The following is a 27,452-nucleotide window of genomic DNA, read 5'->3' as shown; positions in this document are numbered from 1 at the left end:
TATATATGTGATTGGTAAAAATGTTCTGTTACAACAGAATTCCATCTAATAAAAGGAGCCCATAAAAACGCCAAAATATATAGATAAAATACTATATTTCAGAGACTGCCTTCTCTCTCTTCAGGTAGATGAATGAGAAAAGTTACAGAAAAGGTGGTGTTTATACCAGGAGATCCATCCACAGTTAAGCCAATTTAGGTAACTCCCACTAATAATCCTCCTTTAATCCTCTTTAGCGTTGGTTGAATGAAAACTTTATCAATGACATCTGAATCCCACGAGCCCTTTAAGATGTTCATTACCTGTCTCTGTTTAATCAAGGCCGATTCTGTCATCTGACTTGTGGTTATTATTAATATATATATATATATATATATATATAGATATATATATCTTATATATATATATAATATATACACTAGTTGAAAAGTTGCACGACAAACGTATTTCTGCAACCTTGCCGACAGTTATGTTCCGAGGTGGCCATCTCTTCTTCCCCTTCGTAATACAAGTATATGGCAGATGCCCCGAGTCCAAATGAGGATTGCTAAGAAGGTAACCAAACACAAGTATTACAGTAGCTTTACCATCACTCATAGGGCAGAGCTTTTTTATACTGTTGTGTTCGTATCCATTTCTGGCTAATCGAGTTTTTGCCTCTTGGTACAGGGACAAGCGTCTATTCTTTACAATTCGTGATTCATGATACTCTTAAAAATTACGGCACTGTGCATAATACACTATAGCAAAATCTCATACTGATACGAGGTTTCGTTACAGAGTTATTGCCCAGAAACGTGCTTGCACTCTCTGTGAAACCCATAGTAGATGCTGACCCAGTGTAAATAATTGACAGTTTATGAAAAAAAAAAAAATGAGAAAACTGGAGCGATTTCACGTGTCATTTTTTTTTATGCCCGTGTATGCAGTACTATGGATACTTTAATGATGTGTATGCCATAAGACCACAATCCTTCTTTACTCACCAGATGCTGCTGAAAGGTCTGAAGAATGTCATCTGGACCCAGTTCATCATTTGGATGGTAATAACCGACGGGCAGCCAAGCGCTGCTGCTCCCGAGCCTGGACCTCTTGGTAAGTTTGCATAATGGTCTCTATTGTGGTTGGAGCGAAAGCTGCTATTTCGAATACCTGTTCCACACCATCTACCCTAGTGGTTCTTAACCTTTTTGTAACCACGCCCCCCTTGCATCTATGAGTAAAATTCCCTCTCAGATTTAAAGGAAAATTAAAAAAAAAATGAGAAAGAGAAGCGGTTTATAGGGATAGGAAGGGAGGTCAATAATTACAAAGCATGGTAAGCCAACGAGCTTAACTAGAGTAGTGGACTCTTGGAAAGTAACGTTATCAGGCGATACTTTTGCAATTTTTTCATAAACTTCTGAATATTCGTTCCTCACTCTTGTTAAGAGAATAACGAATATAATTAGAGAGATTTTTTTCTCTTAGGGCTCGCGCCTCCCTTGGATATTGCTGACGCCCCCCAAGTTAAGAACCACTGATCTACCCAGTACTTTCTAGCCCCTCCTGCGATTCTTCATAACACTTTCCTAATTATGCACTCATCAACAATCTGTCGTCGTCCCTTTTTGGCGCATGACAAAAACCTTTTCAAATTACACTGATCCTTCCATCTACGCTAACCTTGATACCACTTATATATTGATTTCTCAGACTTACTAAAAAGCTCATCTATAAAAACTTCAATCTTTTTCTTCATTTATTTAATTCATTCTCAACATCCCTGCTTCCATTCGCAAAGGGAATTTGACTCCTCAGTCCGTTAACACATTACATAAATGGAGAAAGTAAGGTTGTTAATTCAAGGTTTGTGTACAGTGGAAAATGAGGAAAAAAGAGTATTTTTGGAAGTTAGAATTTTTGCCTTTATGAAATCGCAATTGTGCTTCATGATTAAATTAGGTGACAGAGAAAGAGATGTCATTGAAGGCACTTATGGACATCCTGCTTGGAGAAACTGGGAACCGAGATAGACTCGAGGAAATGATATATTTAGTAAGTGATTGACTGCTAAAAATATTTAGTTGCCAAAGAAAATTTTCATTAATATATTTAGGAAAAAGCAAATAATGTGTTTGTGTGTGTAGTATAAAAGTGAATGGTCTTCTGTGTAGATGTATGAGGCTGCTAATGTTGTGTAAGTTTTATGTAGAAAGGTTCATCCACGATGCAATAGTTAAAATATGAACGTTGTACTTTCTAGCACGGTAGAGATTTCTTGGTAAAGTAACTTATATTTGTAGTGCCTCAGGTTACGAAATTAATCCGTTCCGAAGCGGCCTTCATAACCTGATTTTTTCGTATCTAGAACTGCGTTTTACATGGAAATTGTCTAATTCGTTCCAAAACCCTACAAAAACACCACAGTAAATTTTATAATAAAGCTAAATATACTAATAAACAATGAAATACAACAATTTGGACCATTCAATACCTAATATAACCATGACTGTACCTGTAAATAAAGTGTATTAGTGTACAGGGTACAAGAAATACTGTAAATACATGTATGTACGTATGTAGTAAAATGTAGAACCTTACCTTTCGAGCAAGGCGAATATCCGAAAGTGACGACAGAGGAGGAGGACAAATGGCAGAAAACATGAACACTTAACTTTATGAAACATTAAAAAATGGCAGAAAACATTAACACTAAACTTTACGAAACATATTAGCAAATGGCAGAAAACATTAACACTTCTTGATTATCTTCATCTTCGTTCTCCATAGAAAGCATCCTCTTCTTTCCGTGAACTTCAGCAACATTCTAGGGACCCATGGCTAATAACATAAGTAATTAAGTTCACACACAACACGATAAAGTAACTAACAGTACAACGAAAGTGAAATCACTAACACAAATTTTTGTGAACGAACGAAATATATGTGAACAAACGAATTTCAGGTGTTTACGATAACGCTGCCGCAAAAAATGGTCAAGGAACGCCTTTATATAGTGGCATGATGGGACAGATGCTGACCAATAGGAGAGCAGGATCTTACGGGGTGACTAGCATCAGGAACCAATGGGAGAACGGGAGGATGGTGGCGAGTCTACTGAGTGGGCAGTGCGCTAGTTTTAAAATTGTTCTCGGTGGGCCGGGCGAATCTCGGACTTTACTCTTTCGCAACCTGAATTATTTTCGTATACAGAAGCAAAAAAGTCTTCGTCTTTGCTTTCGTAACCTGAATTTTTTGTACGTAGGGACTTTTGTATGTAGAGGTTCCACTGTTTATTTATGTATTTCGTCCCAGAGTTGAGGGTACTAGAATTGATTCTAGAATAAAAATGGAATAGTCTTGGCAGAAGCACAGAAAGCAGCTAAATGTTAGAGCATTTGGGTGGGATTGATTGATTATGAGATATCTGGCGTCACAACTACCAGGGTCACCGACGTCAATTTTATGGAAGTGTGAAGTATTAGTCCCATATGCTCATCGGAAAAACGATTGGACTGACATGCAATGCAAATTATTTTACAGAAATGAGTAAAACTGGAGAGGACTTTCGATCCGATAGCACTTATATCAAAGTTAGCTCAGAATCTTTAGAAATGACCTGAAAAACTATGAAACATTCCCGAAAATTTCATTGAATAGATAAACGCAGAATAAAAACGCGAGTCGGCGTCGTCTTAGAACTCATGTTGATTATTGGAAGTCTAACAGTTACCGAGACAACTCCAGGCATTTAGTACTGACTTTGATCCTGTGTGGAGGTCTGGGAAAATTAGCTACAGAGGAAACAAAATGAAACATGTCATTCATGTGACACCATGGGTAGATGGTATTAATGGTGAAGTGGAAAAGTGAATACAAGTGAGTTCTCGTGGCCAGTTCCATGAGAAACTAAAATAGGGATTCCGCCAAGATTTCGAGTCATATTTACTGGTGAGGGTTAGGATTGAGCACTTTGCAGGGTTGTTTCGTCAACTGGGAAGATAACGCGTTGGCACTGTGTTATTAGAACCTAGATAGATTCCCCGCTCTGCCAACGTGGAATCAGAGGAATTTGTCTCTGGTGATTAGAAATGCATTTCCCGATATAATTTGGTTCGAATCCCACAATAATCCGTAGGTCCCGTTGCTAGGAAACCAATTGGGTCCTAGCCACGCAAAGATATCTAATCCTTTGGGCCAGACCTAGGAGAGGTGTTATTCAGCTCAGTGGTCTGGTTAAACTAAGATATACTTAACTTTCTGCTGTCAATTATTACATATGTGTAATTTTACCTATTGTTATCTGTTATCAATCAAGCATACACAATTTCATGTATTGTATATTATCAGATCTAGTTAATGTGTTTGTATTCATTTCTGTTCATGTCCATTTCAACTTGGCTGGCTTCTCTCTCCCTAGAATTTCTTTCTTCTATTTTTGGAGGAGGAGAGACTCTGGAGCCTACAGTAGAGAATCTAAGCGAGAAAGCTGCGATGGGCGACTTGGAGGCTGTGAAGGACCTCGTCTCGAGAGGAGCTGATGTCAATTTTGGCGGCAGTATGTATACATGCATGTGCTGTGTTGACCAGTTTTATGATAACCGGTCTGTATTCATGATCTATATAAAATTGATATTGAATGAAACAGTCCTACTGCAGGTAACCATTACTGAAACAGATTTTGGCAATATCATGTTTTTCGGTGTCAAGTTTTATTTTACGGGTTAACACCTTAGACCTCTTAAAATTGCTTGTGTCGAGGGCATGTTGATTATATATATACAGTCTCTTGGATTTGAACTAAACCAGGTTAAAATCCTCATGAGTTGTGGACAGATCCTGTACCAAATTTAATATTTCAAGTCTGAGATTTTCGAGAAATAACGAACTTTACAGGTGGGGGGATTTAAGGGGTGGGGGTGTTGGCCACCTGGTCACGTGCCCGCCCCATATCGATATGAATAATAGAACATTGTTTTCTTTCCATAAATCATTATTTGTGGCAAAAATTTGCTTAGTTAATGATTATTTCAACAACAACTGTACAACAACAACTGCTAGTACTGTATGTATGTATATGTACATGTATTATATTATTATATATAATTTATAATATTATATATATATATATATCTATATATATATATATAATATATATATATATATATATATATATATATATATGTGTGTGTGTGTGTGTGTGTGTGCGTGTGTGTGTATGTGTGTGTGTCTGTGTGTGAATTTTACAAGTATCGATTGCAATTACAGGAATTTTGCTAAAAAGTGAAGTACGGGTTTCACTACCATAAATGTCATAACTTCTCAGAGTTTAACAGTTTTTCAAACTTAAAAAATACTTAAAGAAATTGAATTTCTTGGGAGTCTAGGCAAAATCATGACTAAGAGAAAGAACATCCTTTTACTCTTTTGTTAAATTTCTATTAGAAAGATTAAATATTACTTTGCCAACATCTATTTTCTTACTACGTCAACACCAAGCCTGACATCAGCCAATTTATTCTCAACACTGGGCTCTAAAATAGAAGATAAGCAATTGTAGTCTTTAAGTATTTATTAAGTTTTGAAAAACTGTGTTCAATTTTGAGAAGCTGTGACATTTATGGAAGGAAAACCCTTACCTCACTTTTTAGCAAAATATGTATACATATATAAATATTTATATATATGTACCATGTATATTATATATATAATATAGATATAATTATATTATAAATATATATATAATATATATCTATATATAATATATATATATATATATATGATATATGTACTCAGTATATGAAATTATATATTATATAGCATATATATATATAAATATATATATATATTATCTTATATATCATATATATTCTTAATAATAGTATTATATAATATATATATATATAAATAATATATATATATATCTTTATATATAATATATATATACACATATACATGTACATACATACAGTAGTACTAGCAGTTGTTGTTGTACAGTTGTTGTTGAAATAATCATTAACTAAGCAAGTGTTTGCTACAAATGATGATTTATGGAAAGAAAATGTTCTATTATTAGAGTATTCAGTCGTTTAGTACCTGTGATGAGGGTTCAGGTGTCTGGCTGTTGTGAGGTAACAATTAATGAATGGTAAGTGTAGTAACCAGATACTTGACACTTTGTCACAAGTATTAATGGTGCCCAGAGACCCGGGAAAGCAGATTTTATTATCACTGTAGTATATACTGGTGGTGTTAGAGATATATTTTGTTAGGAGAGTGACCATATAGTTTTTCGTTTTGCATTTATTGTATTGAATTGTAAGTTGATAACTTAAAGAAAATGGCTCAGTTCAAGGTTCAGGAATTTTTAGCAGCCCCTTCCATCCAAGTGTTATCTGAAACCACTCTGACTAAGGCACAGTGGGGCACTTTAGCAGTGGCATGTGGTGGTTATGTGTCTACTAGTATGGTAAAGGCACAAATAAGATGTATTGCCATGGAATCATTGATAGACTCTGCTCTGATAGAATAACTGATGAAGATGAGTTAGAATTGGCTCAAGAGCTGTTGAATGTAGCACGTGCTGATCTTATGAATAAGCAAGCAGAAAAGAAAGAGAAAAGTGATGCAGAGTTAGAGCTTAGACGCATTGAAGCAGAAGAGAATTTGATTAAGCTAAAAATGCAGGCTGAAAGAGAGAGAATGCAAGCTGAAAGAGAAAAAATAGACAGGGAAAAACAAGAAAGAAGATAAAGAGAAGAAGAAAAAGCACCAGAAGAGGAAAGAGAAAGAGTAAAGTTTGAAAGGGAGATGGAATTGATAAGAGCTAGATCCACAATACCTGTGACATCGTCTAACCCTAACCAAGGTAATCAAGACCCTGTATTTGATGTAGTAAGAGTACAGAAGTTAATCCCTAAGTTTACTGAAGAAGCTCCAGATGAGTTTTTTGATCACTTTGAGAAAGTGGCTTCTGGTATGGGATGGCCAGAAGATAAATGGTCAGTTTTGCTACAAAGTGTCTTAATTGGAAAAGGGAGAAGTGCTTATCTAGCCTTAACAGCTGATCAGTGTAAAGACTACAAGGTACTTAAACACAGTGTGCTACAAGTTTAGTAGATGACCCCAGAGTACTGCAGTGAAAGATTCAGAAATTTAAGAAAAGATGAGAAGGGAACATTCTTAGATTATGCGTACAAAGTGAGACGGTGTTTCAAACGTTGGGTAGAAGCTGCTAAAGTTAAAACTTTTGATGAGTTAGAAGAATTACTTGTTCTTGAACAGTATCTTAAGGGAATTCCTGAACATATAAGAGCCTATTTGAGAGAGAGAGAGGTGAAGAAACTTGACAAAGCTGCTACACTGAGTGAAGATTACAATATAATTAGTAGCAAACGTAATTACAATGTCAAGTACCAGTCAACAACGCCCAGGTTTTAAGTCTTATCCAAATAACAGGAAAAAATTTAATGGGAAACCTACAAGTGATACTACCAAGAGTACACAAGGTAATACACCTCAGCAAACTAATGTGAAATCCTCATCCAGTTTTTCAAGACAGTTACAGAAACCTAATGTTGTCTGTTTCAAGTGTGGAAGAGTAGGACACTTCAGTCAAGAGTGTTACCGGAATCAACAGCTGTCAAAGCCAGTTGGTCAAGTTGTGAAAGGTGACCAGGTGAAACAAACTACGAAGAGCAGTGTGGGAAAGAATCAGACTCCAGAGAAGAATGAAACTAAACAAGCTGAATGTTTAGCAACCAGTGGAAGTGTAACCTCAAGCAGTGAGTGGCTTAGCAGTGTGGAGGCTTTTAAGCCATATATCTATGAGGATGTGCTGTCAACTCAAGGAGGAAGTGTGCAGGTATCAGTCAAGATATTACGTGATACAGGGAGTAACCATAGTGTAGTAGTACGTGGTTCTCACCCTCAGTTGGAGAAGAGTCTCACAGGAGATTCAGTTATTTTGAAGGGTATAGGAGGAGAGGAAGTAACTCTTATATGCCGCTTACACCTGTTATGTGAATTGGTGACAGGGAATGTTGATTTTGCTGTAAAGGACTCACTGGCTGTGGAACGTGTACTACATGTTCTGTTGGGGAATGAAGTTGGTGGTGTGCCATTTATTCCTTGTCCTGTAGTGACAGACAAACCATTGAGGATTAGTCCTACAGTAGAGTTGGAGAAGAATAACCCCCACCTGTTTCCGAGTCGCGTAACTACCAGAAGTATGAAGAGGACTACGACTGCAAGTGAAGAAACTGAGGATTTACCCACCCAAGAAGGATCAAGTGAAGGATCTTTGTGCTTAGAAGAATTGTTCCAGGGAACTGATGTTTTCCCTTGTGCTGACCAAGAAGAGATTTCCCAAGAAGATGAAGAAGACGATGACGATGAAGAAGAAGAACCTGATGTTCCTGAAGAGACTCCGAGTAGTCAAAGTGTTACTGAAGACAGTAGTGAAACTACAGTAGTTGAGTTAGCAGATATTGAGAATTCAACCCTTGATATTGGTCAAGTGACAAGAGAGAAGCTAATGGACTTGCAGAAGAAGGATGCATCGTTAGCTGATTTGTTCTTCAGAGTTGTTGATCGAGAAGAGATGCAACAAACTCCTACCTGTTATTATCTGAAGGAAGGTTTGCTGATGAGGAAGTATAGACCTACAGATATACCAGGAGATGCTGTATGGGGCGAATATCATCAAATTTTTATTCCATATCCATTGAGGAAGCAAGTGGTAGCAGTAGCTCATGAGTCTGGACATATGGGAATCAGGAAGACTGGAGAAGATCATGAAATATTTTTTCTGGGCTGAACTTCACAAAGATATTTGCAGGATCTGTTGTGATTGTCTCACCTGCCAGATAGCTGGAAAACCGACTGAAACCATCAAGAAAGCCCCCCCTACAACCTATAGAAGTTAGAGGAGAACCCTTTAGCAAAGTGATTATAGACATGGTTGGACCGCTGCCGAAGACAAAGAAAGGAAATGAGTATTTGTTAACATTAATGTGTCCTGTGACAAGATATCCAGAGGCGATCCCTGTTAGAAACATATCTGCCAAGATAGTTGCTGAAAAACTTGTGGAGTTTTTCTCAAAGTTTGGTATACCAGAAATAGTACAAAGTGACAGAGGAACAAACTTTACTTCAAAGTTATTCCAGGATGGGATGAATTTGTTAGGAGTGAAACAACATTGCTTATCATCCAGAGACTCAAGGTTCCTTGGAAAGGTTCCACCAGACATTGAAAAGTATGCTGACAAAGTATTGTTCTGAGTCAGGAAGAGAAGTGGATGTTGGTTTACCATTAATGTTGTTTGAAGTTAGGAGTGCTTATCAAGAAAGTATGGGATGTTCACCGAATGAAATGATTTTTGGAAGAGAAGTTAGAGGGCCGTTGAAGGTTCTTGCAGAAAATTGGAAATAAAATCAAGAGGAAAGCCAAGGAGAGTATGTGAAGAACTTAAGGAGAAGGTTGAAAGAGATTAGAAAATTCTCTTTAGAAAATTTGAAAGTGAGTCAAGAGACAACAAGTGTTAGTGTTCTTACCTATCAAGAGATTTCCCCTCACTAATAAATTTCAAGGTCCTTACAAGATAATTCAGAAGTTAAGTGATAGAACTTATGTGATTGAAACACCAGAACGAAGAAGACGACAAAGGAAGATACATGTGAACCTCTTGAAACCTTATTTCTCAGAAACTAAAACTGAAGCTGTGTCAATAACACAAACAACTTTATCTACAGAAGACGATAATGGCTACGAATTGGGAGCTGAAAGCAAGATGAATAATTCTTCGATTTTGAAAAATTTGGAGGATAAGTTGAAACATCTGAGTGTTGAACAAGGTGAAGACTTTAGTGAAGTGATTAGAAGTTTCCCAGAATTTTTTACAGATGTGCCTAGGCATACTGATTTGACCAAGCATGAGATCAAGATGCAAGAAGATGGAAAACCTTTCAAGCAAAGAGCCTATCGCTTATCACCTTATCATCGAGATGTTTTAAAGAAAGAACTTGAGTATTTGCTGCAACATGGATTAGCAGAACCCAGTTCAAGTCACTGCAGTTCTCCATGTGTGTTAGTGAAGAAACCAGATGGTTCATTTAGGATGTGTACTGAATATAGGAAACTGAATTCTATCAGTGTGGCTGACAATTATCCTTTGCTTCTTATAGATCAGTTACAAGCCAAGTTTGTTTCCAAGATAGACATCTTGAAAGGATATTATCAAATTCCCTTAGATGAGAATGCGAAGTTGCTGTCAGCTTTTATTACTCCTTTTGGACTGTATCAGTATACTGTTCTGCCGTTTGGTCTGATGAATGCACCTGCAACATTTCAACGAGTGATGGGTCAACTGCTAGGATCGATAGAAGGAGTAGGTGTATACTTGGATGACATAGTGATTTACTCTACAATGTGGGAAGAACATCTGAAGATTCTTGGGAAAGTTTTCAAGAAACTACAAGAAGCAGGACTAACAGTCAGCCTAGAGAAGAGTGAGTTTGGAAAGGCAACTGTGCAGTATCTTGGGTTTGAAGTTGGGAAGGGCCTTCTTGCTCCAGTAAATGCTAATGTAGAAGGTATCCGTAAGGCTACCCCACCTACTACCAGGAAACAGCTACAGAGATTTTTAGGCATGGCTGGATTCTATCGTTGTTTCTGCCCAAATTTCTCAGCTGTAGTAGCTCCCTTGACAAACTTAACTAGTCCCAAAGCTAAGTTTGTTTGGTCTCCAGAGTGTCAAGAATCCTTTGAGAAGGTAAAAGCCATTTTAACTTCAAGACCAGTACTTCAAGCTCCAGACTTTAACAAGAAATTTTTGATACAAGTTGATGCTTCTGACTGTGGCATTGGAGCTGTTCTACTTCAAGAAGATGAGAATAATATCTACCATCCTGTATGCTTAATGTCTTCAAAATTGAAAAAAACATCAGAAAGTATACTCGACAATCGAGAAGGAAACTTTAGCCTTAATCACCGCATTGAAAAAGTTTGAAGTTTATGTGGACAGACCTAGGAATGAAGAAATTTTAGTGTTGTCTGATCACAATCCAATATCATTTATCCAGAGAATGAAAAATCATAATCAAAGACTGACCAGGTGGTCCTTGTGCTTGCAACAGTATAACTTACGAGTGCAATACATTAGTGGCAAAAACAATGTATTTGCTGATTATTTATCTCGTTGCGAATCGTTGGATTCAACACAGTGATAAACAATCTTCTGGGGGGAGGTATATTATCTATTGCTACTTTCAAAATGCATATATCCCCTCTTTAACTGTATAAAATGTTATATATAGAGTTTGCAACATTTTTTCAGATTCCTAGCTAGCTTAGAATTGGGATGTTTAAAATGTGTGTTCAGATTTTGCATAACATAAAAGAATATATATAACATAGAATAAAAAAAGAGAGATTATTTTTGTCCGTTCAAAACTAGAATTGTTTCCTTATTATGTCAACGCCTTGCGATAAGAGACCCCAAAGTTTCTGTTTTGCTTTCCTAACCTGTCAACACGTTTGATTAGAGATCTCCGTTGTGCTTTGGATTCCTGTCATCACGTCTGATATGGACTTTTGCTCGAGTCTGTTTTGATTGAGTCGTGTCTTTGTTGAGCAGAATGGTTTCATACGCGTACCTCTTTGCTAAAACCACCTGTAGATTTCACAATTCGTCTGTAAAGTTGCGTCACATGAGAGGCTTCTAGAAGGATTGCATCATCTTTCTCATTGCCCTAAACGTTTTGTGTCATCTCCACTGTCCAGTTTTCGTAAGGAAGAGGTTTTCATTACATCTTCTAACTGTGTTGCATTCAGACATCTCTCCTCCTCTCTCTCTCTCTCTCTCTCTCTCTCTCTCTCTCTCTCTCTCTCTCTCGACATACTTGAGATTATATTAACATAACGTAAAATGGTCACTCATAACTTGTAGATTTCAGATTTGATATTTCTTAGAGTTTATTTAGTGTTATTTAGGGCTTTTTGTGGAATCTGAACAAAAATTTTACAAGTGTGTGTAACGGTGCCTATTTTTGTGAATTGGTGAATTTTTGAAGAAAGAAGTTGGTATACCAAGAAGATAAAGTGTGTTATATTTTTATTAGTTGCAACTAATAACTAATAGTAACAGTGATTTGGTAAAAACTAATAACTAATGGTTACGATGGTTTAGAGAACTAATAACTAATAGTTACAATGGTTTGAGTGAAAAGATTTACATTTTTACACATTGCAAATTTTTGTGTTTTGAGTCTGTTTCATTTGAAGTGTCTTTTTATTTTATGTTCTGTGTGATTAGTACTTTTTACAATTTTGATATTTTCCACATTTTTCTGTGTTTTCATTTGCTTCACAATTTAATTAACTTAATTATTTTCATTACTTAATCATTGCACATTTAATTGAATTTAACACTTGTGAATTAATTTGCATTTACTTAGAATTATTTTCAAGTTTTATTGTTGTTTAGCACTTGTGAATTAATTTCCAAATTTTAAATGTTGCCTAACACGTTTGAATTTTGATTGAATTAATTTTCTTGAATTTTGTGATAAATTAATTTTGATTTAATTTTTTAGTTGATTCAAGAATTAATTAAACTTTGCTTTGTTTTCAAGTAATAGTAATTTTTCCTGATATTGTGAATTTCACTTATAATTTTGAGTTTGATAATAAATCTTTGTATTTAAAATTTTTATAAGTATTTCATTTCTCACCAATATGCATGCATATAATTATGATTTGCTTAGGTAGAAACATAGAGTGGTAATTGATCTGTTTTCCTTCAGTTTACTTGAAGTGAGTCAGAACCAGGGAAGTACTTTGACTTCTGAAATCAGGGAAATACTTAGACTTTTAAAGTTGTTGATTAAATTAATTACTTACAAGATTGCCTCACACCTGTTTTGATGAACTTAGTCTGATTTTCTGCAATACTGGCAAGTTGTTAAGGGATCACTGTTGCCTTTAGAGTATTCAGTCGTTTAATACCTATGATGAGGGTTCAGGTGTCTGGCTGTTGTGAGGTAACAATTAATGAATGGTAAGTGTAATAACCAGACACTTGGCACTCCGTCACTTAAATAATTATAATTATATATTATAATATAATATATATTATATATAATATATATATATATATATATATATGTATGTAAAGGTATAAGCCACGTCCTTTACTTAGTCTGCTAAGTAAAGGACGTTGAGTCGAAAGATCTTGTAGCTACTCCAGTGTTTCACTTTCCTTCGTGGCTTATCACCTTTGTGTATGCATTTATCACGTCCCCAAATGTTTGTGATGATTCAGTTATATTATAACATAACATATATATATATGTATATATAATATATATATATATATATATATATATATATATATATATATATATATATATATATATATATATATATATATATATCCTATATGGCCCCTGTACAAGATTTCTAGATCCGACACTGGAACGTACCAAAGAATATTCTGTATGGTATTATGAAGTTCCGGTATTTTAAAGCCAGCAGTCATTACTTTATAGATCTCTGTTCTGTATATACACGGATATTACATAATAAGTACACACTTGTGTACATACTTTCATATTCATAATGCAAGTGTTTCAGGAATGCCATTATGGCATGCTGTTAAAGGCGGAAACATCGAAGTCGTCAAATATCTTCTTGATTCCGGTGCCAACCCCGATGGAGGTAAGTTCTACCTGCATACTGACATTCGTATTTGTAGGCACTCATCTTTTATGTTTATTTTATGTGCATGGTTTTTACAGTGATTTTACAGTAATGTTATTTAAATCTACCGTGGAATCCAAAATTACTTTTAAAATTAAGAGAGCTTAGCTCTTTACTCTTTTGAGTTTGGAATCTGTTGCAGTGGTTAGGCGACATCCTCAGTGAGAAGAGAAGACCAGTACTTTCAGAAATAAAATAAGAAAAAAGGTAAAAGAACTAACTTAGTATCTTCCTAAAGCTAGCAAGAAAAGTTTCCTGCAAGATTATAAGAGCTAAATTTGTACACATCAATCATTATATTGTACTCGGAAGTCAACGGAATAATGTCTGTCCATTTTAAATCTTGACTTGAGTATCCTCTGTGTCCACACCGAAAGAATTGCAGAAAGGTCACGTCACTAGATGCCGTCTAGAAGGTAACTATCCTTTCTATTGTGTCCACGTTTTGAAGAATAACAAAAAGAGAACAAGACGAAAACGATTCATCTTTTATTGGTTGAAGAAATCGTCTTTGTTTATGAGCCCAGCGATTGACATAATGTGAAAACATTTGGAGCTGGACGATGGTAAGAATCAGCCTCGAACTCCTCATAACTGGAGTCTAAAAATGTTTTCGATATCAAAGAAATGACCTCTGGGTATCTAGTGGAGTTGGTCTTATAGCAGCAAAAATGATTAAGGAAAGAAGGGGATATATTTATCAACAGAGCCATAAATTAACGAGATAACCCACAAGTGTGAACTCTAAACTTCTTGCAGATGATTCCTTGCATTACAAGGGATCAATCGTAGCAGTTGCAGCTGAGCACAACCGCCTCGATATTCTGGACCTCCTGTTTGCATCTGGTGCCTCTGTCAAAACTGAAAAATGTAAGAACCCTCTCATTTGTTACTTGAATGATCGAGCTCATGCCACAGGGTTCGTGTGAATGGACCCCTGTTGTACAATAGCAAATATACCTATTCCAGCATCAGTCCCTGTTGTTTTGTGACAATTGCTTATGTAGTTAGTTTATGTTATTTCTGAAATTTTATTATTATTTTTGAAAAAAATAAGGGCTGTTAAAACGGAATTCAGTTTGTATAGAATCTTCTGTAATCGTCTTAAGATCTTTTAATCAGCTTGTAGCTGGTATCTCAAGTTTCCCTAGGAAACTTGATATGTCTGCGACATGCTGATGTAAAGGAGTGAAAGAGTAGAGAAATCTCTATACACAAACTGAAAATCCGTTATTATTATTATTATTATTATTATTATTATTTATTATTATTATTAATTTATTATTATTATTATTATTATTATTATTATTATTATTATATTTCAAATACTCTAGCTCTGCTTTTATTATGTGATCAACTTGACCAGTGGTTTCCTCTGACAGAGGAAACAATTTGGTAAATAGATTCGTTTTTAAAATGATCACATATAATGAAATTTAGAAGAAAAATTCATAGCTCTGACTTCAAAGTGAGGCTTTCCACACTTGCAGATGGAGTTAACATATTATTCAGAGCTGTCGACCATGGTCACTTGGAAGCAGCTCGTAAGTTGATCCAGGCCGGCGTTGATGTGGATTTTTATGATGGTAAGCCCATTGGACTATACTCAATATTTTGTGCTTTCAAATCACTGGTTTTTTTAATTGTTGGAAAAGTATGGACTACTTTTTATTTCGTGGCTGCAGATTACATTTATTGTGAGTGTTAAAAGTATGTATTGCTCATTTGCTTATTTTTGTTTTATTGTGCTAACAAGAAACTTCCAACAAATTGTTACTCATTACTTATTTTTCTTAATATTTGTAGGGTTTGCTCTACTTACGGCAGCGGAAAAGGGATACCTAGAAATCGTCAAGGAAATCGTAAAAGCTGGAGCGAATATCAATGCTGGCAATGGTGAGTGCTTTTTCAAACGTTAGTCTCTCGGCTGAGCTTTCTTACATATTCATATATTGTGACTGGGGCCTGCTTCGAAGAATTAGGAAGTGGCAGTCACAAGTTGGTTCTTTATGATTCGCAAAGACGAACAGCGGTTGGTTATCGAGGCATATTTCAGCCTCTCTCTCTCTCTCTCTCTCTCTCTCTCTCTCTCTCTCTCTCTCTCTCTCTCTCCCTACGTTGGCCGGCTGACATGGACTTAGATAGATTTCTCAGTTCTCACATCAGTCAGGTTGAAGGATGAGCAGGAACACTTAGACTTATAAAACTTCAGATATTCTTCTTAAATATTGAGGTAGGAGCTTTCTGAAGAGACTTGAGTTATGGAGAGACAGTCAAAGAGAAAGTGATACAAAGTTCACAATGTGTGATCTCAGGAAGGAAACAGTATCGGACAAACGAATGCACATCCTTGACATGAGGGTCATGCTAACCTCTTCGTTTACTTGATTCTCGTGAGACCAGGTTTTGCCATACCGATCCATGAGAAGGATGTTCCTTTGTTTGTCTGTGGTTAAGATTATTTAGCATTGCACACACCCTGAATGGACTAGATATTTTTGGGAGTTTTTAATAATGGAATGGAATACATTTCCATTTTTATGTATTTTTCATTACACATATACACAAAAATCTGTGTTCATTGCATTTCATACTGCATTGGGTTTACGAGCGGCTATGTATACCTCAGGGAAATTGACACTTTTGCCCTGCATGGTCACAGCTCACCTTAAACCAGTCGTATGCTTTTATATTCAATTTTAGGGACTTTTTGAGAAGCATTTAGGGAGATGTGATTACTATCAGGGAACTTCCAGCCGAGAAGGCTCGGAAACTTAGATGTGACCTCCTTATGCATCTCTACTTTGGGCTTACAGAAGCAAGAGGTCCTCATCATGACTGACATTACAGGGAGATAAACCTAATATTTCAGGAAATCAAATTAACGGACTTTAGCTAAAGCTTGAGATCGAAATCAGAGATGGTGTCTTTTCCGCCAAAATCCTTACCCAACAGCAAAACTGATAGCCGAGAGGCCACCAACTGAGATGTTAGCAAGGTTAGATCTTGCATATAAGCTGGAGTCATATACAGAACTTAGATGCCGTTTTCCAGGACATTAAGGTCTGGGAAGGCAGTAGTCCTCGGTTCCTACGAAGTTAGACACATCTAATCGGACTTGTGAAGACAGACTACTTCCTAATAGGAGCTTGTTTAAAACGTGTATGTCAGCAGCAAATCTAATCAGTGGTGGATTGGAACTGTTCACGCTTGATCAGTAGAGGATTGGATCTGTTCACGCTTGATCAGTAGAGGATTGGATCTGTTCACACTTGATCAGTAGAGGATTGAGGATCTGTTCACACTTGATCAGTAGAGGACTTGGATATGTTCAACACCTGATCAGTAGAGGATTGGAAGCTGTTGCACCCAACCTTGATACCAGTAGAGGATCTCATTTGTCTTGGAATTGGATCGTTTCACACTTTGATCAGTAGAGGATTTAGGTGGATAGTTCCCACTTGGATCAGTTAGAGGATTGGAATCGTTCACACTTGATCAAGTAGAGGATTGGATTGGTTCACCCTGTCAGTAGAGATTGGAACCGGAAAAACCCGTTCACACTTGATCAGGAGAGGATTGGATTGGTTCATACCTGATTTCAGCTAGAGGATTGGAACTTCGTTTCACACCATTCAAGCGGATTGGATCTTTCATCGAGGACTGACTCTTGGATTCAGATAGGATTGGATCTGTTCACACTTGATCAGTAGAGGATTGGAACTGTTCACACTTGATCAGTAGAGGATTGGATCTGTTCATACTTGATCAGTAGAGGATTGGAACTGTTCACACCATCAATAGAGGATGGGAATTCTTCACACTTGATCAATAGACTATTAGAACTGTTCACACTTGATCAAGAGAAGGTTAGAACTGTTCACACTTGATCAGTATCCTATTGGAACTGTTTACACTTGATCAATAGAGAATTGGAGCTGTTCACACTTGATCAGTAAAGGATTAGGATTGTTCACACGTGATCAGTAGATGATTGGAACGGTTCACACTTGATCAAAAGAGGATTAGAACTGTTCACACTTGATTAGTAGGGGATTGGAACTGTTCACTCTTGATCAATAAAGAATTGGAACTTTTCACACTTGATCAATAGATAATTGGAGCTGTTCACACTTGATCAGTAGATGATTGGAACTGTTCACACTTGATCAGTAGAGGATTGGAACTGTTCACACTTGATCAGTAGAGGATTGGAACTGTTCACACTTGATCAATAGAGGATTGGAACTGTTCACACTTGATCAGTAGGGGATTGGAACTGTTCACACTTGATCAGTAGGATTGGAACTGTTCACTCTTGATCAATAAAGAATTGGAACTGTTCACACTTGATCAGTAGACTATTGGAACTGTTCACACTTGCTCAGTAGAGGATTGGGACTGTTCACTCTCGATCAATAGAGGATTGGAACTGTTCACACTTGATCTGTAGAGGATTGAAACTGTTCACACTTAATCATTAGATGATTGGAATTGTTCACACTTAATCAGACGAGGATTGGAACTGTTCACACTTAGAACGAAAGAGGAGGTATTGTCTGCGTAAATATCAGTACAAAATGGGTATGTAGATCCTGTTAATTACAAGTTACCAGATGATCGAGGCCCTACAAATTTGACATCTCTTGTAATAATTGGAACCCTAGAGTTGTGTCCATCCAGTTCCCCATCATTGTCACGTAGGAGGTATAAAAGTGGTTTTCTCATTTCATGATTTTAAACCTAACACTGCTGAATAGTGCTTCAGCTTCACAAATTATGAAATGCAATGTCACACACACTTCAGTTATTACACATAATGCCTCAACAGCATAAGAAAATAAGCTCTCTCTCTCTCTCTCTCTCTCTCTCTCTCTCTCTCTCTCTCTCTGCTTTATCAAAAAGCTCCAGTTGTCAAGAAGATTTGGAGGTGGAGCGAGGGTAAAGTTATTAGAATAATTTATTAAGAACAGACAAGGATGAATCTTTTAGAAATAGTGCTCTGTACTATTTAACTCTCACTGACTTATTTTCTTTTCTCAAAATTAGCCTAGACTGTGTAAGAATGAGATATCCTGACAAGGACTTTGTTTGTTTTGATGTACAGAATATTTAATTTTAGATGCTGTGATTTTAATCATTGGAAGTAAACTTGAACATCTTTCCGCTTTGGTATAGATAAAGCAGTTAGAATAACTATGACTTAAAGCTACAAAATGCAGAACACAGCACCAAGCGCTGGATTATACAAAACCATTTCACGGTGCATTCTTCATTCATATACGTATATGGTGCCATAGAAGAGTAATGAGACAAAAAAAATTTTTAAAACGTTTTGAAGGTCATACATTCGTCTCAGTGACGACCAGCTGGTGAGTCTTATCAAAGACTACTGTCTTTTTATAATTATGCCAGACGCAGCATTGTAGCAAATGAACGCCACTGTAGCTAAAATGTTTATTTATTGCAGTTCAAAAGGGCTGCATTTACTCGTAACCAGTTTTCTTTTTTCATCACATTATGTTGTAGCTGAATACATTTTGAACATTTGTTTACTCTAATAGCAAAAACACAGGATGCAAGGAAAGCAACCCACAATAGGCTAACAGTAGTGTTCACTGAAATGATAAACGAATGGCACTTTGTTTTGGAATTATGAGACAAATGTTTCTATCTACGTTGAGAATCAATCTCATTGATTGTCAGATACCTGGGTAATACTGAATTGAATGTTGCTATTCAAAGGAACCAGATGAACCAGTGTATAAAAGAAAAATTATATCTCCCCACTATACAGTTTTTAAAATCGCAATCTAGACGGTAGCGAAATCTCTTGGGGATTGCAGGAGGGGCAGTGCCCTGCGACCCTTCGTGGTTGTGCCCATCTACTGTGCCTGTGATAATCATGCTCTATGAACAATTCATCGTGTATCATTTTACTCACTGGGATAAAGTGTTTGACAGACCCACCCGATATAGCTTCAAAAAGTCTCTGCAATGGGAAGCTTTTCAAAATCTATCTCCCCACTCCCCACTGTACAGGCCCACTGCACTCGCTATAGTAGATTCACATCAGCCGTGCATCTGATGTCTAGGTCAGCCCCTTACGACGCTCCTGATTGGCTGTTGATAAGCCAGTCACTAGGCTGGAAACTCTCTGTCTCTCGAGAGAGTTCACATATGCAGAATGTATGATCCACCTCTCCTGAGGGATACATCTTTCAAAAGTATCCCTCAGGAGGGGCGGAACATACATCCTGCCTATGTGAACTCTCGAGAGAGACTGAGAGTTTCCAGCCCTGTGATTGGCGTATCAACCAATCAGGAGCGTCGTAAATGAAGGGCCTAGACATGAGATGCACGGGTGACGTGAATCTATTCTAGTAGGATTCGGAGTGTGGGTGGTTAGAAGCCAGACTTGCCCCACCTAAAGGAATATTGATGACACCCCTGTCCAAGTCAGTCATTAATTTACAATTTTTCTTTCTTGGATACTTTTTCGTTACTCATGTATCAATCTGTATTTTGAAAATGACTAGGCTGGATAGTGGACACTGCCGGACGAGCTGGTCAGACTGAAGTGATGAAGGTCTTCATAGAAGCTGGTGTTGCGAAAGAAAATCTCGGTATGTATCGACACTATTGGTCGTATTCACTATTTCTTCGTATTGTAATGGCCGTAGTGACCTCTTACATCTTTACACCCTCGAAATCTCATGAGAGAACAGGAAGGAGAACTTCCTCATTCCTTTGAAATGTCAAGACTTACAGGGGGAAGATTACCCACAAGTTAGAATCACGTTCAGAGATCACTGCGGTCATCACTTTACACTTGGGTATATGGATTTATTGTAGAGTAATTTCCTCGTTTCCTTTAAGGTTCTCATTCGTTGTGTTATCTTCTCCCATAAATATTTAAAGATTATGGACAAATTCACTCATTTCTATCCATTATTCGTTCTAATTGTGAAGTTGGAAAGGATTCCACATAGACTTTGTTGCAAATCGATTTAAATCAAGTTTAGTGATCATAGGAATGAAAAATATTGCGTTGATCAGTACATTTTAAGATTATTTCTTCATTCTACTTATCTTTTCAAGTTGTCTGTTCTCCTGTTCGCGGTTATTCTCTCTACATTCCCTATTGAAGGTTTTCATCTTTGGGATATCATTATTCTGTGATGAATTTTTTGTTACGCTAGTTGTTCAAGTAGCCATCAGGTCATAGTTTGTATTTCAATTAAAACAACCAACTGAGAACCTTTATGACTACACGAGTAAACAATCTTAACAAAATATAGCAGACAGTATAACAAAACTATGGAGAAATCATCAAATGAGATCAAGTTTATGTCCAATACAAAAATCTGGTTGAAGTCTTGATTTGATCTCATTCATTAAAACAGGCCATCTCATTTGTAGATACAGTTAGTATGTGAATGGTAAAGTAGGTGTTATAAAAATAAACCGTATATAATTCTGAAATGTCACTCAGTTATACAATATCATTTAATTTATATTGCAGACACTGCAATGCATGCAGCTGCAGCCAAAGGACATCTCGAAACTGTGAAACTGCTGTTCGACAACGGAGCAGATCCCAATTTTGGTAATGTCCCGAGAGGCTAGCAAGTTTGATTTCTGATCAGATTGCATGTACTGCATATAGAACTTTTGGGCCTCATTAAGACTTGGTGTAGGTAATATTTTTTTCAACTCTTAGTAGCTCTTTTTATTCTTCATTTTATGAGGCAAGGACTTCCATTCTCTTTTGATTCCGACTTTGGACAGGCTAACATTCTTAGGAGAAACTCTCATTAAAAAGATAATGAATATGCCACTGAAAACCACTCGTGTCAAATTATATGATGTTTGGATGCTCTAGACTAGAGTAATGAAGATGTTAGCCAATTATGCTTTACATCCTGTATACATGCACACATACATACATACATACATACATACATACATACATACATACATACATAAAGTGGGGGTGTGAGTTTGTATGCTAGATTATGTATCAGTCCAGAGCACATTGAATAGCAACTTAAAGGATGTACTGGTAGAAGTAGAGTACATGAAGTATATCAGATCATTGTTTGGTCAAAGGAAACATGAAGATAGATAAAAGCTAGTTGGAGAAGTAAGGGTAGAAATGTGGTCATAAAGGTAATTGAGACAAGTGAGTTAGACAGAAAAGAAGTGGGAATAGCATCTCAAGTAAAAGGGTTTAAATAAGGTTGAAGATTTGTTTAATGTGGAGGGCAGAAGAGAGGCAGAGCTGGATGACAGTAATGGAAAGGGTAGAGGTAAGTTTAAGTATGCCTGTGGAAGTTACTGCTGGAGACATCGAGATGGCAACTGTGAGAACGGATAGACTCCACGAATTGATTACAAGTAGGAAGCTCCAGCACAGAGGTGATGGCAGGAGTGGGTTGCTGACCAGGGTTTGTAAAGTGTGTTTTGGTTTGGTTAAGGAAAGGTTCTGAATGAGTAGCTGAGAGGAATCATTGTTACATTATATTGAGATAAATAATATATGTAAACACATTAGTTTAGACAAGGAACAGGGTGTGCGAATCAAGTGTTGATTATGAAAAGTGATGTGAGAAGTTTAAAAGTAAAGAGAGAAACCTGTGGGTGGCATAAGTTTTATTAAGTTAGAATCGATAGAAATGCATTGTGAAGGGTGTTGAGGGTGTTGAGGGTGTATAAGGTATAGATGAGTACTTGAAAAGAGCAATTAAAAGTTCTATGATGGAAGTGAAATGGGTGACGGATGAGATAAGTTTTTTTTTATCTCCTTGGCTGTTTACTATCTTTATAAGTCAAGTAATGCAAAGAGTCATTAGAAAGCAAATAGTCGTGGGAGCAAAACTGAGGGTTAAGAAAATTATTTATGAATGGAATGTGAAATGCTTAGTGAATGATTGCAGGTAATATTGTGCTGAGTGGGGGATAGTGTGAAGAAACTACAGATACAAGTGAGTTTGAAATTAGAGCGATGAATTTAAGTAAGAATGGTGGAAGAATGGAAGCAGGTAATTCGCATGACGGGTAAATATAATGGGCGCTGGCTGGAAGAGAAGTGGAGTGAGTGGCACAGAATAGATGAAGCAAGGAAGGTAGTAGGCGTATGCAAAAGACTAGGGAGAAACTTTGACTGTCTATGGGAATGTATGAGAGACTATTAAGACAAATCTTCTGAATGAAGTCGAAATACGGAAGTTAAATGTGGATGAAAGAAAAACACTGAAAGCGATGAGATGAATTTTTAGCGTTGCCTGCATGTGGAAGAATTATAAGGATGAGAAATATGGAGACCGTAAAAGTGGTAGTATGTTTTAGGAAGTGAAAAGACTGTTCAGAATCTTGTGGTAGGATTCGCTCGTGCCAAATGATGAAGAAGTGCACGTTGGTGAAAATGGTACACAATTATGATGCATTAGGAGAGAGAAGGAGAGAAAGACCTATGAAGTCGTGAAAAGTTATAGGGCAGTGGTTCTTAACTTGGGGGACGTCAGCAATTTTCAAGGGAGGGGTGAGCCCTAGGGAGAAATAAAAAAAACTATCTAATTATATTTTTTTATTCTCTTAACAAGAGTGAGGAACTAATATTCAGAAGTGTATGAAAACTATGCAAAAGTATCACCTTATATCGTTACTTTCCTAAAGTCTACTACTCTAGTTAGGCTGATCATTTTTTGACCTCCCTTCCTATTCTTCGAAACCCCTTCTCTTTCTCTTTTTTTTTTATTTTCTTTAAATTTGTGGGGGGGGGGGCGGAATTTTACTCATAGATGCAAGGGGGCCGTGAAAGAAAGGACCAACTCCTAGAGGGGGCGTGGTCATAAAAAGGTCAAAAACCACTTTTATAGGGAAAATGCACACTATGGAGGAAGGAAGGGAATGTGTACAAGATAGAGGAGAAAGGTGCAGTGTACGTCAGGGGGCTCGACGCGCTCCTGATAACTATTCTATGGAGGCATATGAAGGTACTAATAATGAAGTTTCCCCCGCTGAGATTTATCCACGATTCAGCAGTGGCTGTTACTTTGTTAGTGGAAACAGCTTAACGGTACATTACACTGAATCTCCAGGTCACTTAAATCAGACATATGAATGTGTAAGAAATACAGTGGTCTTTCAACTTCTCGATTTCTTCACAATTGTTGGATACGCTCGTAACAATATTAGTCTAGGCCTTATTGACAAAAACTTGCCCATATATGTGAAACTCAGTGCAATAATGTGTTTATCAGCCTCATGCCATATTCTCAAATTGGAAGTAATGCAAAAATCTCTCTTACAGTATTAATAAATTTCGAATGGAACCTACACCAAACACAAACCAAAACCCTAAACTTATTTACCCTCATCCATTTCTCCTTAGCATTACAAAAATGAAGCTGTGGAGATCACACTTGACTAACTAAAAAAACCCTTATGTTTCCAACAGCCGGCACTTTGAGGGTTGCATCGCAGAACGGAAACTTAGAAATTGTCAAGTTGTTGCTTGATGGAGGTGCACAAATCACCTATAAAGGTAAGGAATTTGCTTTCTGAGTTTCCGTGTGAAAGACAGCACTCGGGACTTCTAGATTTTCTCTGAAATATAACTCAGCATTCTCACGCATTGTAGTCAATACAGATTTAAGGTGTTTAGTTCACTTGTAATTTACTAAGGAGGATCAAATGAATTACATTCTACTTTATAAAAAAAACTGACTTGTTGAAGAATCAGGGCACAGGAATTGTACGAAAGTAAGTCACACATGGAAGAAAATCAGATGAAGACACTGATCTTTTTGCCTCAGAAAGATGACTGTCAGTAATCCCCTGATCCCGACCCATTTCAATTAATTATGGCTACAAATGAAGCGCCACTGAACGAGGAATTTGATTTATTGCCCATTCACGTGTCCTGCCCTGCATTTTGTAGAGCTCATTTTGCGGGATTCATGATAAATGAAGCTAAGGAGTCTTCTAAATCAGTTTATGACACTGTCATGCATTCTGTGACTCCTATGTTTTGTACCTGTGCTCTGTAGAATTTTATATCTTGCATGAAAACATTTTCTTAGTCTTCTGTATATTTACAGTAGTTCATTACAAAAGTCGTGATGGTTTTCTTCTGCCCATCGGTGCATGAAGGTGTTTACCATCCCTTCCTTAGATATTGTTTTGGTAGTCTGTCACCACATAATCCTATCACTAATATTTCCCGCGTGTCTCGCTATTTTCAGAAGAAAAGGGGTATCCTTTACACATTGCTGCCAGTAAAGGCCACATAGATGTCGTGGCTCTGTTGGTCGAGCATGGTGGTGATATCAACAGGCCCCTGACGGATGGTAAAGCATTTCAAGTCGTTTTTTATTTTTTTTATTTTTTTTCTTACAAAGAACTGAGTCTGACTTTTTTCATTCCATTCTGAATACAATTATTTTTATTAAAAAAAACTTGATTGTGGTTGTATTCCATTTCATTTTTATTCATTTACAAATAACTTGAGTCCGATTCTTTTTCATTCCATTCTCAATACAGTTTCTATTTTTTTTAAAGAACCCAAGTCTAATTCTTTTTCATTTCACTCCGAATCCATTTTTTTTTAATCCTAGTCTGATGCTTGTTCAGTCACCCCAAACTATCCTTTCATCACTTTGAAATCCTTTTCACCTTAAGCATTTGCCGTGTCTTGATCGGAGGGAAAAGAGAAGCATAAAAAATTAATAACACTGCCATCAATCCTGTAAAACTTATTAAGAAGATTTGTATAAAGGAACATATAAACTTTACTTCACAATCTCCTCCAATGAGGCCACCACCAACTGTGTCTCGCAGGATGCATAGCAGTTGGCGTTATGTAGCAATGTCCTTCCACCAACAGCTGCATTGCCCTCTGTCTTTCATTTGCCACCCCTTCCCCAGGGTCTCTTCCCACCTATAGCTGTCCATCTTCAGCGTGGTCCAGTTTTCATTCCTCAAAAACATGTTCCTTTGGATGGTCCAGGAAGTGCAATAATATATATTATTTGGTCTGTGGAACCAACCTGTTATGTACAGTGACTAATGATTATAATAATAATAATCTTTTCTTCAAGATATGTGGGTGCGCATGGCTGTAGAAAGCTCTTTCGTTGGAAAAGGATGGACTGTTATGCACGTGATTGCTCACTTTGGATACCCACATGTGAAAGAGCTTCTGGACCTTGGAGCCGAGATCAACGTGAAAGATGCTTCAGGTAATTGCTAAAGTCCTGAATTATTTCATTAGTAACTTTTTTGCTGATTCCACGAACGGTGAATGAAGCCCTTATGCTTTTGCATGAATTACAATGATTTCATTAAATTCCTGTCGCAAGTCTGCTCCCACTACTTAGAACAGAGAGACCAAAGGATGGTCCTGGATAATATGTATCATCCGTTTACTAAAGTTCACAGTTTGTAACCTTCTTTGAACCTCGTGTTTTCAGTAGCATCGTGGCTACTTTATTATCTGATGCTGTGTCGTGATCTCATTAAAAAAATAAACTCGTATAATTTCGTGGGACTCGTGGCAAACTTTGACAACTCATAAATGACCAGTATTAATTTCGTGGCAAACTCATTGCAGTTTCTGCATAGCTTGTCATAACTCGTACTATTATTTTCACAGCACTTGTGCTCTTTTACCATACAGGCCTAGCAGCTAACTCGTTGGAATTATGTAGATCACTCATACATGCTCACATTACATGGTAGAATCGTCATGAGTCAGCTCGAGTATAAATGAATGTTTGTAAAAGTGGTACTAGAATGCCCAAGTGTGCCATAGCATCACCAGAACTTTAAAGTCTACTTCACCACCAGAATTATGAACATGTTCAAAATTATCTTGGGACTTCACGTTGTACAACAGTTTTTATGATAATCTCAGTACAATGTGATATACAAATTACCACAAGTAGTAAACTCCTATTATAGTAGAATCACATCACCCTTCCATCTGGTGTATAGACCAGTCCCTTACGACGTTCCTGATTGGCTGTTGATAAGCCAATCAAAGGGCTGGAAACTCTCAGTCTCTCTCGAGAGTTCACACAGGCAGGATGTATGCTCCACCTCTCCTGAGTGTTACTTCTGAAAGTCATATCCCTCAGGAGAATATGTTCCACCTCTCCTGAGGGTTACTTCTGAAATACATATCCCTCAAGAGAAATTCTCCTGAGGGATATGTCTTTCAGAAGTAACCCTCAGGAGAGGTGGAACATACATCCTGCCTATGTGAACTCTCGAGAGAGACTGAAAGTTTCCAGCCTTGTCGTTGGCTTACCATCTGCCAATTAGGAGCATCATAAGGGACTGGCCTAGATATCAGATGCACGGTTGATGTGAATCTACTATAGCAGTCATTCGGGTCATAACTCAAACTCATGACAGGGCTTTCGCTCAAAAGTGCAATGACTGGAATTCGAGTGTATCTCTTTTTTTCCCACTCACAAGATCCCTAGCGACGATGGATTGACCTTACTGTATTTGTTCTTTTAAGTAAATTGCTCAGCTTGACTCTAACCCCTTTTATTCCTGGTGACAGGGAATACTCCTTTACAAGTTGCTGTTGGCTCCAAAAAGCTGAAGATGGCGAAAGAGTTTTTGAGGTTCTGTGCCGATGCATCTCTTGTCAATAACGAAGGTAATCAATTACTTAATTATTCGTTGTCTCATTGCA

The 27,452-nt window shown here is 37.1% G+C and overlaps 1 protein-coding gene across 9 annotated transcripts in view; it reads left to right on the top strand.

Moving 5' to 3' along the window:
* The window catches only part of LOC135207893 (ankyrin repeat domain-containing protein 50-like), a 54,723-nt gene that overhangs the window by 7,499 nt on the left and 19,772 nt on the right, over window positions 1-27,452 (top strand). For 6 of the 9 annotated variants that reach the window (XM_064239804.1, XM_064239799.1, XM_064239802.1 and 3 more), the window contains exons 3-14: window positions 990-1,095; window positions 4,403-4,540; window positions 13,616-13,699; window positions 14,501-14,611; window positions 15,232-15,327; window positions 15,548-15,637; window positions 20,281-20,367; window positions 21,267-21,350; window positions 24,204-24,290; window positions 24,991-25,095; window positions 25,846-25,986; window positions 27,318-27,416. In XM_064239804.1, the coding sequence (XP_064095874.1) occupies window positions 990-1,095; window positions 4,403-4,540; window positions 13,616-13,699; window positions 14,501-14,611; window positions 15,232-15,327; window positions 15,548-15,637; window positions 20,281-20,367; window positions 21,267-21,350; window positions 24,204-24,290; window positions 24,991-25,095; window positions 25,846-25,986; window positions 27,318-27,416 (1,228 nt within the window). The remainder of the gene's footprint in view (window positions 1-989; window positions 1,096-4,402; window positions 4,541-13,615; window positions 13,700-14,500; window positions 14,612-15,231; window positions 15,328-15,547; window positions 15,638-20,280; window positions 20,368-21,266; window positions 21,351-24,203; window positions 24,291-24,990; window positions 25,096-25,845; window positions 25,987-27,317; window positions 27,417-27,452) is intronic. The other 3 variants (XM_064239805.1, XM_064239807.1, XM_064239806.1) reach the window with 3 other exon arrangements.

This window comes from Macrobrachium nipponense, chromosome 34 (genome assembly GCF_015104395.2).
Source record: "Macrobrachium nipponense isolate FS-2020 chromosome 34, ASM1510439v2, whole genome shotgun sequence".
NCBI lineage: Eukaryota > Metazoa > Arthropoda > Malacostraca > Decapoda > Palaemonidae > Macrobrachium > Macrobrachium nipponense.
Note: the sequence above shows the minus strand (reverse complement) of the source record. Positions and strands in the feature narration are given on the sequence as shown.